The 12,041-nt window shown below is 40.0% G+C and overlaps 2 protein-coding genes across 11 annotated transcripts in view; one reads left to right on the forward strand and one right to left on the reverse strand.

The window, feature by feature from the left end:
* The window catches only part of LOC138761245 (protein PML-like), a 29,569-nt gene extending 20,084 nt beyond the window's left edge, over nucleotides 1-9,485 (forward strand). The window contains exons 4-7 of one of the 2 annotated variants that reach the window (XM_069933055.1): nucleotides 2,933-3,510; nucleotides 4,297-4,361; nucleotides 5,175-5,379; nucleotides 6,387-9,485. In XM_069933055.1, coding sequence (XP_069789156.1) covers nucleotides 2,933-3,510; nucleotides 4,297-4,361; nucleotides 5,175-5,379; nucleotides 6,387-6,424 — 886 coding nt within the window. In that variant the 3' untranslated portion in view covers nucleotides 6,425-9,485. The remainder of the gene's footprint in view (nucleotides 1-2,932; nucleotides 3,511-4,296; nucleotides 4,362-5,174; nucleotides 5,380-6,386) is intronic. The other variant, XM_069933056.1, reaches the window with a different exon arrangement.
* Nucleotides 1-12,041, reverse strand: part of patz1 (POZ/BTB and AT hook containing zinc finger 1) — a 749,193-nt gene that overhangs the window by 202,896 nt on the left and 534,256 nt on the right. The window lies entirely within an intron of this gene.

Raw genomic sequence — 12,041 nt, forward strand, 5'->3', positions numbered from 1 at the left:
CTCAAGAAAGAGAGTAGAGAGAAAACCCAGGAAATTATGGACCAATGAGTCTCAAGTCAGTGGTGGAGAAGCAGCTGGAGAAGATCCTGAGAGACAGGATTTACAAGCATTTAGAGAGGCATAAATAACAGGGTTATTTAGAGAGGATCTCATTGAAATATTTCAATGGGGATAATCAGTACGGCTTTGTCAAGGGAAGGTCATGCCTCATGAACCTGATTGAATTTTTTGAGGATGTAACAAAGCACCTTGATGAAGGTAGAGTGATAATGTACGTATAGATTTCAGTAAGGTATTTAATAAGGCTCCCCATGGAAGACTCATTCAGAAAGTAAAGAGACATGGAATCCATGAAGACCTTGCTTTGTGGATACAGAATTGGCTCATCCACAAAAGAAAGAGGGTGGTTGTAGTTTGTTCATGTTCTGCATGGAGGTCAGTGACCAGTGGTGTTGCGCAGAGATCTGTTTTGGGGCCCTCTTTCTTTGTGATTTTTACAAATGACCTGGACAAGGAAAGTGGAAAGATGGGTGAGTTAAGTTTACAGGTGATTCAAAGTTTGGTATTGGTGTGCATAGTCTGGAGGGTTGCCATGGCACATTGAGAGGACGCAGAACTGGGAGAATTGGCAGATGGAATTTAACTGAGAAAAGTGTAATTTATTTTGGTAGGTCAAATTTAAAGGCTGAATATGAAGTTAATGTGAGGACTCTGACCAATGTGGATGAACTGAGAGGACACTCAAAGCTGCTGCACAAGAAGGCGTATGGTGTATTTGCCTTCATTAATTGTGGGATCAAGTTCAAGAGCCATGAAATAATACTGCAGTGATATAAGACCTTAATTAGACCCACTTGGAATATTGTGTTCAGATCTGGTCACCTCATTACAGGAAGGATGTAGATGCTATAAAGAAGATAAGTTGAATGAACTTGAAGCAATGAAGGGTGACCTCCTAGAGATGCCCAGGATGATGAGAGGTATTGATCGTATGGATGACCAGAAGTTTTTTCCTAGAGCTGAAATGACTAACACAAGGGAGCATTCTATTGGAATTCTTTGAAGAAGTGACATGAAGGCTGGCTAAGGAAGATGCAGTGGATGTTGTATTTGGATTTTCAAAAGGCCTTTGACAAGGTGCTTTACATGAGACTACTTAACAAGCCCATGGTATAAAAGGAAACATACTAGTGTGGGCAGAGCATTGGCTGATTGGCATGAAGCAGAGTTGGAATACAGGGATCATATTCTGGATGGCTGCCAGTTACACAGGGGTCAGTGTTGAGGCCTCTTCTTTTTATGTTGTGTATTGTATTATGGAACGAATGGCTTTGTGGCCAAGTTTGCAGATGATACGAAGGGAGATGGACAAGCAGGTAGGGTTGAGGAAATGGAGGCTGCAGAAGGACTTTGATGGATTACAATGGCAGAAAGTGTATGGTCATGCAATTTGGTAGAAAAAAATAAAAAATAAATGGACAGATGACTTTTTAAATGGGGAGAAAATTGAAAATACCAGATGCAAAGGGATGTGGGGGTCCTTGTGCAAGATAGCTTGAAGAATAGAATATAAGAACAGTGATGTAATGTTGGGGTGTTATAAGGCACTGGTGAGTCCTCACTTTGAGTATTGTGAACAATTTTGGGCTCCTCATTTAAGAAAGGATGTGCTGACAATGGAGAGGGATCAGAGGATGTTCACAAAGATGATTCCTGGAATGAAAGGATTATATGAGGAGCATTTGACAGCTCGTGGCCTGTACTTGTTGAAATTTAGGATAATTGGTGTTGGGATGTGGGGGAGAGGGGGGAGGATCTCATTGAAATATTTCAAATGTTGAAAGGCATGAACAGAGTAGATTTAGAAAGGTTGTTAAGGTTGTTTCCCAGTGGGAGAGTCTAGGACAAGAGGGCACAACTTCAGGATTGAAGAGCGTCCACTTAGAACAGAAATGTGGAGGAATTTCTTAACTACATGGTGGTAAATTTGTGGAATTTGTTGTCATAGGCAAGACATTGGGTGCATTTAGGGCAGAGATTGATAAATTCTTCATTAGGCAGGGCATCAAAGATTTGAGGAGAAAGCTGGGCAGTGGGACTGAGTGAGTAAATAGATCAACTCATGATTAAATGGCAGGGCCGACTCAATGAGCTGTACAGCCTATTTCTGCTCCTTTGTCTTATGGCCTAGCTTTGTGCTTGGAGTAAATACAATGGGGATCACACAGAAAGTGGTGAGTACATGGAAATGCACTGTCAGCACCAGTGATGGAGGCAGATACAATAAGATCTTTTTAAGGGACTATTGCATAAGTATGTGGAACAGAGAAAAATTGAGGATTTTGCAGTAAGAAAATTCTAGGCAGTTGTTGGAGTAGGTTATTAGGTTGACAGAAAGGCCTGTTCTGTGCTGTAGATTTCTATGGTGGATGTGTTATTGAGGGGAACGGCCACAGAGTGGGCGTACCCTACACTGACTGCTTGTTCCCTTTCCCTGTATGTCCTGCCTCCTCAGTGTGACTGCCTCCCTGTACCTCCTGTCTATCACCCCCTTCAGGCTCCTGAATGATTGAAATTCATCCAACTCCAGTTCCCTAATACTGTCAGTAAGATCACTGGTAGCTTCCTTGATCATCCATACTTTGAAAAAGGAGCATACTCCTGTCCTGGCTACCATTCCCGCTGCTCTCTCTGTGAAATAAGATCTGTGACCCCAGCTCCCATCTACTTGTACCTGGTCTCTGAGATTGCCGAGCAAGTCATCCTGTTGAGGGGACAATTAGGTTCAGGTTGGTTTTGCCATCCTTTATGTAAAATGTAAGACTGGGGTTTTATTTGTGGAACCAAGCCCTTTGGAGGGCTGGAAAGGCAGGCTTAGATGGGAGCTTTATGCCTTTATTTGACAGTATTTCTAACTGGACTTTGTGTACAGTCTATACTGCAGTGTTTGCTCGAAGTGGCTCTGTGTACTGTGTACGATTCTGGAACACAAGGAGCACAACTGCATTACCATACAAAAGCATATTGCCTTCCAGAAGAGTGAGCTGCAGAATACACTGGCTGCAATACACACGAACCAGGAAAACTTTCTGGGTTTGCAGAATAAGCTGGAACAACTCGAGGACACGGCGAACAGGGAGAAATTCAAGGTGGAGGATCTGATCAAAGCCCGAGTCACTGCTGCCCTGCACATGGTGAAGGAAGAGGAGAGCAGGCTGCTCAGAGAGCTGGAGGACCTTCACCACTCCAAAACCCAGAAAATCCAGGAGAGTTTGACCAAGACAGCAAATGTGATAAAGAGGATGAATGTGAGCAGTGATGTAGTGTCCCAGCTGCTGCGCTATGCCACGGATCAGGAAATCCTGAAGCTGCAGGCATTGATCAAATCAGGTCTTGACAAGCTTGGTGATGAAAAGCCAACACACATGCACATGGAGTACACAGTTATCGATTTCCAGCAGAGCTGTGTATTTCCAGAAAAGTTGCTGGGTAGATTGAAGATCACCAAATGTGAGTAATAATTATACTTTTGTGTATTGCACTATGACCCCAGGATCTGTAGACTTCCCTGTTCAATTGTAATGGTTGGGAACCCATGTTTCCTGGTTGAAACGGACAGTTGCCCTGAAGTCACTGTGGGCCGAGGACACTTGTTGAGACACCTGAGTTAGTCGGAGTTGCATGGTTGGCATAGCGGTTAGTGCAGAGCCTTTACATTGCCAGCAATTGGGACTGGGGTTTGAATCCCTCGCTGTCTTTCAGGAGCTTGTATGTTCTCCCTGGGGGCTCCAGTTTCCTCCTACCATTTGAAACGAATTGGGTGTCAATAGGGCATCACGGGCTGAAATGGTCTGTTACCGTGTGTTTGTCTAAATATGTGAGGGAGGCTTGGTCAGCAATGGCTGGTGGGCTGGCTCTTGCCCGTGCACTCCCAGCAGGTTGACCTGGGAGGTCTGCTGGCATGTACTGTGACTCCTTGTGATTTCCCAAAACTTGCACTCAGTGCCGATCCCCCAGTAAATTCCCAGGCTTTAAGCTTGGTGCTACTCCCACGAAATTCCTAGAGTTTGTGCTGGGAGCTGCTCCTCGTTAAATAAAAACAACATTGCATGGATGGGTGAGGAGAATAATTGTGTCTTGACATCAGGATGTGGAGATATTGGGACCTGTTATCCTTTTTTTCCTGTTGGCTTTGTACTTTTTGGTCAAGTGACCAACCCTGAGTACTGTTTTGATTGAATGAAATAAAAGTGCTGGTTACATAAATAATTTATTCAACAAAATTATTTTTTTCAGTGAAATCTGAGTCCACTTCTGATGGACAGTCGACTAGTTCCAGTATTGCTGCATGTGATAATAAGGTGAATATACGCAATTCTGTACCAGGACTTGAAACAGTTTTAACACGGAGTTCAGAATGCTCTGACAAACCGAGTCAGGAATGGATTGACAGATGATAGTCGTGGTTTCCACCTCTGTCGGAAACAACTGTGATTGGCCAACACTAGTGTAGATTTTGAGTAGCTAAAAATCAATCTTGCACTTGGCTCTGTTTATCACTGTTCCCTGCCATTACTCCACTTTCCCCACTGTTAATCCCTTGTTATCTCTGTTACTCTTTCTCACCAAGACCCATGCAGTTCTCCTGTCTCTGTACCAACTCTATGCCATGGGATTGCTATGGTCTGGGTGCAGGTTAATTGGGCCAGGCAGAACAGTAGTTTGGCACAGACTAGATGCGAAGGGTTGTAGAGTTCAGTGAGCTGTGAGTTAGTTATTGTTCTGTCGAACTTTCAGTGCAGTTAGTTTAGATAGACCTCTTACCTGTTAGCTTTCTCTCCCTCTCTCCTCTCCTCTTCTGAAGGGCCCAGGCCAGAAACATTGGTTACCCTTTACTTTCTTCACATTGTGCGTAACCTGCTGAGTTTCTGTAGCTCATTGCATTTGACCACACCATCTGCAGATTTTCTCGTTTAACCCTTGTGAATCAATTGCTTTCTTAAAACTTCAATTGCATTTGACTTAAGACAGAATCTTTCAGATAGAACAAGAGGGGTAGTGCAGAGGGTGAGTCTGTGGTCCTGGCCCCGAGGACCTTTGGTGTTTCCTAAGATGAACTAGGTTTGTGTTCTGCTGGTAACACCAGACACCTCAAACAATTGTTTGCTTCACAGGATGTGATCGAGACTTCAAAGTGTGATTTCAACAAAAGGAAATGTTCCATAGCTGAGGAAGCACAAACTTCCAAAAAACAGTGCCTGAACAAGGAGCCAAACACCAATGCCAAGGAAGTGTCCAATGCTAGCCAGAGCACTTCTCCTTACACAGAAAGTATCACGATCCTCACCGAGTCTGACAGCGAGGAACAGAGCACCGTGGGTAAACTTGCATTCTATATATTTTCACCTCCATTTGACATTGTAAGTAAATCCATTCCACACTTTCTACAGACATTACACTAAATTTTTTCATTCCTCCAAAAGGAATGGGCATACATTTCCACACTAGCTTCTGACAGTGGAATGCTCCCAAGTGTTGTGAACCTGGTAAATTAGCTTTGAGAAGCCAATTTCATGAGTAAGATTTCATAAAGAACAAGCAAAATAAAAAATGAGTGGGTTTCTATTTCCTTACAATGGATGAAGCTATTGAGTTTATGCAACCCCCTCTGTCCCATACTCCCATCTAATTCCTTGTAACCTGATCTCTTTCTCACCTGTTCAACAACTCCCCACATGCACACTGGATGCAACTTACAGCACCCAATGGACTGATCAAAGCATGCCTTGGAACACCTAGGGGAAAGCAATGTGGTTATGAGAATTCCATTTGGGTAGCACAGGAGGATTGGACCGGAGGATCAAGCCAGGGTATCACTGTGTCAGCTCACTGCTTTAGCTGGTGTGCTGGTTTGTGGCAAGATGCTGGTTCAGGACGTGGGAGAAACTGGTGTGGGTGAAGCCCTCATCCAATCCGTCTGATGTTGCATTGTGTGATGAACTGAAGTGTCAGCCTGCAGTGTGGTCTGAGGTCACAACTTCCTGACTCCGGCACATCTTCATCAATGAGCAAAGCTGGTTCCACTCTCACCTGAGAATGGGAAGTTTATGGGCTCAGACTCTCTGGGATTTGAGGATATAACCTGCCACAGTCACTGAGCAAGTGTGGTCTCAGATCTTGGATGGATTGGTCTGAAGCTAACGCATGGGAGCTGTTTGATGGAGAGCAGGGATTGCATCCATATCAATGCGCTTTCTCAGGAAAACTAGCAATAATGTGTTTTCTGACATTCAGCTCATTCTAGGAACCATGCAGGTTGCTAATTGATTGTTATGTATGTGTTATAAACACAGTTTGATTCTGATCTTTCCTCTCCTTTTCTGCAGTGGAACTGATACAAATAGATCCTGAAGATTCCAACTGAGATTTGGCCGAAGGTCTGTTCATACTGGATCAGAAATCCCCAGGAGCAGCATTACTACTTTGGTTAACGTTAGCTGATGTTGACTGTTTGACAAGGTGATGGAAGCAGGGTCAAAGATGATGTTCAAATGAGAACCTGTCTATTTTTCTCAATGGGGAATGTTCGCAAGGGCTGAACTAATTTGATTGATTCCTGACAGCTGGTGAAAGTTTAAAGGGGTTGTTCAGAGCTATTTGGCTGCTGTTTCTAGGACACTGCTTGCAATTTGTTACCAAATATTTCAGGCAAAGAGAACGACACCCTCTGGCTTTCAGAATGAGAGAAATGAGCAAGATGTGTCCAATAGCATTGTGCAAATTTTGCCGAATAGCACTCATAAACCTGGACCATTGATTTGATATCCTGAATTCCATCCCACCTTGTCTGGGAATTAAAATTCAAACAATTAAATAAATGTTGGATTTGAACAACAACGTAAGGATATACAGTGAAATCCCCATTATCCGGCACCCACAGGGATTGTGGATGCTGGAAATGCAAATTTTCTGCTCGACTGAGATTCACTCTTCCAATGCAGACTAATTCACCTGCACTAAGAATACACTGTTAAAAAGACAAAAGACACTGCAAAATGTAAAGTCATGTGAAAAAAAAAAATCAATATTGTTGTCTTTAATTAAAGTTCACTTTAATCAAGTAATTCCTGTAACTTACAAAATTTAAATTCAAATCCTGGTTGTTGGTGCTGTAACAGGGTTGCGCTCTTAAACCCCTCCCCCAAGTTTACAGATAAAGCCTTACTAATATACCTAACATTATAAAAATCAGGGATAGGGAGACACTTCGAGAGAGTCACCCCAGCAGCGAATGGCATCAGCCGGCTTTTCATCCTAGTGTCCTCGGCACAACCTGGTTCACCTCCACACAAGTGTCCTGGTCAGGCCCTCGGTATGACCCAACTCACTTCCATGCAAGCATCCTGGTCGAGCCCTTGAAACACCTTGCTTGCGCTGACAACTCAACTCACCTCCACGCAAGTGGCATCAGTGAAAAGAATGAGCATGCATTGAGGGGCATTGCTAGTTCAGGGGGAAAACCTGCTCGTATCCAACTAAGTGCTCCCCCATGGGGTCCATCTGGCCCAGTCTTATTTATTCGAATCTTTTATTTATTTATTTCCTCGTTTTTTTTTAAAAAAGGCAGTTATTTTCAGTTTTCAGTTGCTTGATTGGGGATTTTACTGTAACAAAACTCCTATCAATTTACTGCATTGATATTAAAATTCCATATGGTCACAAATGCTCTTCAACTAAACACGGCTCCAGCTCCCACCAATGACAGTGTCGCTTAATTGTTCTCTAGGGCTATAGAGGTTAACAGCACAAAGCAGACTCTTTGGTCCAACTCATCCATGAAAACCAAGGTGGCATTCAGGACAACTGCTGTTTTGTCTAAGTGTCTTTTGAACGTAAAATTGTACCTACTTATACAACTTTCTCTGGCATCTCATTCCAGATAGGACCAGCCTCTCAATGAAAAAGGTATCTCCCAGGTCCCTCTTAATTCTCTCCCCTTGAATCCAAGCCCTCTAGTTTTAGTATTGTCAACTCTGAGAAAAAAAGATGAGCAATCACTGTATCCAAGCCCCTCATGATTTCACATACCTCCCCCCATGCTCCAAAGAAGAAAGACAGCCTCTCCTTATAAATCAAGCTCTTAATTCCTAGTAGCATCTTGGCAGATCTCTTCTGTATCTTTTTCAACTTAGTGACATTGTCCTATTGCCGGACGATCTGAACTGCATACATGCATAAGTGTAGTTCCACCAATACCTTGTACAGCTGTTAAATTATGTCCTGACTTTTGTACTAAGTAAACAGAACATATCAGATACCTTCTTCACCACCCTGATCATCTGAGTTTCCACTTTCAGGGATCTATGTTTCTGTTCCCCTAGGTTGCTGCCTTCCATAACTCTCCAGGGTCCTCTCCCATACACCGTGTAAATTCTGCCTGAGTTTGACATCTAAAGTGAAAAATCTCACCAATTCCATTGGCCACTCCTTGGCCCACCTTCACAAATGATCTAGACCCAATTACAGATGTATATCTCTCCTTTCCTCACTGACCAATATACCACTCTACTCACTGACCAATGGTCATTGGCCTTAAATCAGAGATGCGACCCTCCTCTACCCTCTGATTCCTTCCTCCAATCGAATTATTTTTGAAAATTTTATTTAATTATTTGTCTCATTACAGAAAAAAAAATGAATAAAACATTAATCAGATGTCCATATCCAATGATACAAAAAACTTTTATATTTTTCTCCTCATCGACCCTCCCACCAAAAAGAAAAGAAACACCTACCATTTAATATACAATAATATTAGCATAAACAATTATTAATTGTTATTAAAATTACTGATTAAGAGGAGTGGATAAGGTAGAAGAGGTGGATGGAAAATTTTTCATAAAATCCATATATGGTTTCCAAATACTATAAAAAATTTTCACTCTATTCTTTAAATTATATATAATTTTTTCCAAAGGTATACAATTTCACATCTCATTATACCATCTACTTAACACTTCTCTATCGTCTTTCCATGATATTGCTATACATTTCTTTGCAGTTGCTATTGCAATACATAAACATTTTTCTTGATACTTGTCCAATTTCAATTTTGTATCCTTTTCATATATATCCCCAAGTAAAAATATTCTTGGATCCTTTGGTATCTATCTTCATAATTTTTCCTAATAATAAACTCAGTTCATTCCAAAACTTTTTCATAGGACCACACCAAAATGCAAAAATATCCCTATTTCTTTCACACATTGAAAACATTTATTTGAATAATTAGAATTATATGGAGTATAATTAAATTGATGAAGAAAATTATATGCAACCATTTGATATCTAACATTTACTGTATTCATAACACTTTCATAACATAATTTTGACCAAATCTCCTCCTGAATGTGAATATTTCAATCTTTGATTTATATAAATCTTTTTTCTTTGTCATCTCTTGTAATATATTCATAATAAAATTTTTTAACAGCAAATGTATCTGTTATATCTTCAAATTGACTTTATTTAGGGAGTCTCAAATCTACTCTCAGTCTCTTTTTCAAAAAATAATTGATAATATGCAAAAATCATATTATTATATGCATATCATATTAATCTTTTAATTGATCAAAAGTTAATAAAAATATCCTAAAAATAATCTTTTATTCTCTGTATACCTTTACTATACCAATTGTCAAATAAAGAGTTATTCAAAGTTAAAGGAAGATGTTGATTTTGTTTTAACAACATTTTTGGTAATTGATAATTTTTAATTCCTCTCTCAATATGAATTCTATTCCATATTTTTAATATATGCTTTAACACTGAAAAACCTTTAATTACTTTAAACAACTCACTATTACACTTATACAAAATTATCTCCAGAATAGTTTCACCAATTTTATTCATTTCTATTTGAATCCAAGCTGGTTTTTCATCCCGTTGATAACAGGAGGACAAAAATCTTAATTGAGCTGCTTTCAAATAATTCTTAAAAGTTGGTAGTCTTAGTCCACCCTGATCAAATTTCCACATTAATTTTTCTAAACCAATTCTTGATATCTTCCCAAAAAATCCACGTTTTTATTTTATTCAAATTTTGAAAAAAAAAAGAATTCTGGTACATGGATGGGCAATGATTGAAATAAATATTGCATTCTTGGAAAAATTATTTCTTCTTTGGCTTGGCTTCGCGGACGAAGATTTATGGAGGGGGTAAAAAGTCCACGTCAGCTGCAGGCTCGTTTGTGGCTGACCAGTCCGATGCGGGACAGGCAGACACGATTGCAGCGGTTGCAAGGGAAAATTGGTTGGTTGGGGTTGGGTGTTGGGTTTTTCCTCCTTTGCCTTTTGTCAGTGAGGTGGGCTCTGCGGTCTTCTTCAAAGGAGGCTGCTGCCCGCCAAACTGTGAGGCGCCAAGATGCACGGTTTGAGGCGTTATCAGCCCACTGGCGGTGGTAAAAGTTGGTAGTCTTAGTCCACCCTGATCAAATTTCCACATTAATTTTTCTAAACCAATTCTTGATATCTTCCCAAAAAATCCACGTTTTTATTTTATTCAAATTTTGAAAAAAAAAGAATTCTGGTACATGGATGGGCAATGATTGAAATAAATATTGCATTCTTGGAAAAATTATAATTTTAATACAATTCACGCATCCTATTAATGTTATTGGTTAATCTTTCCATCTTTTCAAATGCTCTTCCAATTTTTTTTAGCAATGGTACATAATTTAACTTAAACAAATTACTTGTATTTCGTTTCATTTTTCCATTTAAATTTTGTCAGTCTTTTACATTGAGAGTAATCCATATCCACCATGAGCATTACTTCACTTTTATCAACATTGACTTTATAACCCGATAGTAACCCATATTCTTTTAATCTCTCATTCAACTTATTTAAAGATATTTCTGGTCTCGTTAAATATCATCAGCAAATAACAAGAATGACGACAATCTTCATATAAACAAGAAAAATAAAGTATAAGTAAGAACTAAGAAGGGGAAGAAAGGAAGTAAGGGGGAATTAAGAGGGTGAGCTTTGTTACATGTGAAGATAAAAGTCTTCTGGAGGGGGCTGGGTGGGAGAGAATAACAGTCACTGTGAAATCAGTTGACGCTTGCGAGCGGGTTCGCAATCCAAATGGAGAGGGGAGTTGTGGTTGCCCGACAAGGGGTAACTCAGAGAGGGAGGGGGGACATTTGGGGTTAAGGGAATTTTAGATGTGGGAATAGTGGAAATATATTATGTTTTAAAAGTTGTCTTACAGTGTGTTCAAAAAAGGAAAATCGAAATGGATAAGGCGGAAAGGTGGTGATGAGGAAGCGGAAATGAGAGGTAAACAAAGTATGAAATGGCCATGTTGAACTATATGACTATAAATATTAACAGAATACATAACCAAATCAAAAGGAAGAGGCTGTTAAATTTACTGAAGAAAGAAAAAAAATTGATATAGCATTCGTGCAGGAAACACATCTAACTGAAGTGGAACACAAGAAATTAAGGAGAGACTGGGTAGGGCACGTAACGGCAGCATCATATAATTCAAAAGCCAGAGGAGTAGCTATATTAATCAATAAAAATGTACCAATCAAAATAGAGGAGGAAATAATAGATCCAGCAGGGAGGTATGTAATGATAAAGTGTCAGATATAATCAGAATTTTGGAATTTGCTCAATGTATATGCACCTAATGAAGAGAATCAAAAGTTTATGCAAGATATTTTTTGAAGATTGTAGATACACAGGGGAGTATACTGATAGGAGGGGACTTTAATCTTAATTTGGACTCAAAGATAGATAAAACTGGAAAAAAGACTAGCTCAAAGAACAAAGTAACCAAATTTATGGTTAAATCGATGCAGGAAATGCAACTTTTATATTTATGGAGGAGACAACACCCAAAGGAGAAGGAATACTCATATTATTCAGGTAGACATAAAACATACTCAAGGATAGACCTATTCCTGTTGTCAGCCCACATCCAAGGCCGAGTTAGGAAAATGGAATATAAAGCTAGATTGTTATCGGA

This window comes from Narcine bancroftii, chromosome 4 (assembly GCF_036971445.1).
Source record: "Narcine bancroftii isolate sNarBan1 chromosome 4, sNarBan1.hap1, whole genome shotgun sequence".
Classification (NCBI taxonomy): Eukaryota; Metazoa; Chordata; class Chondrichthyes; order Torpediniformes; family Narcinidae; genus Narcine; species Narcine bancroftii.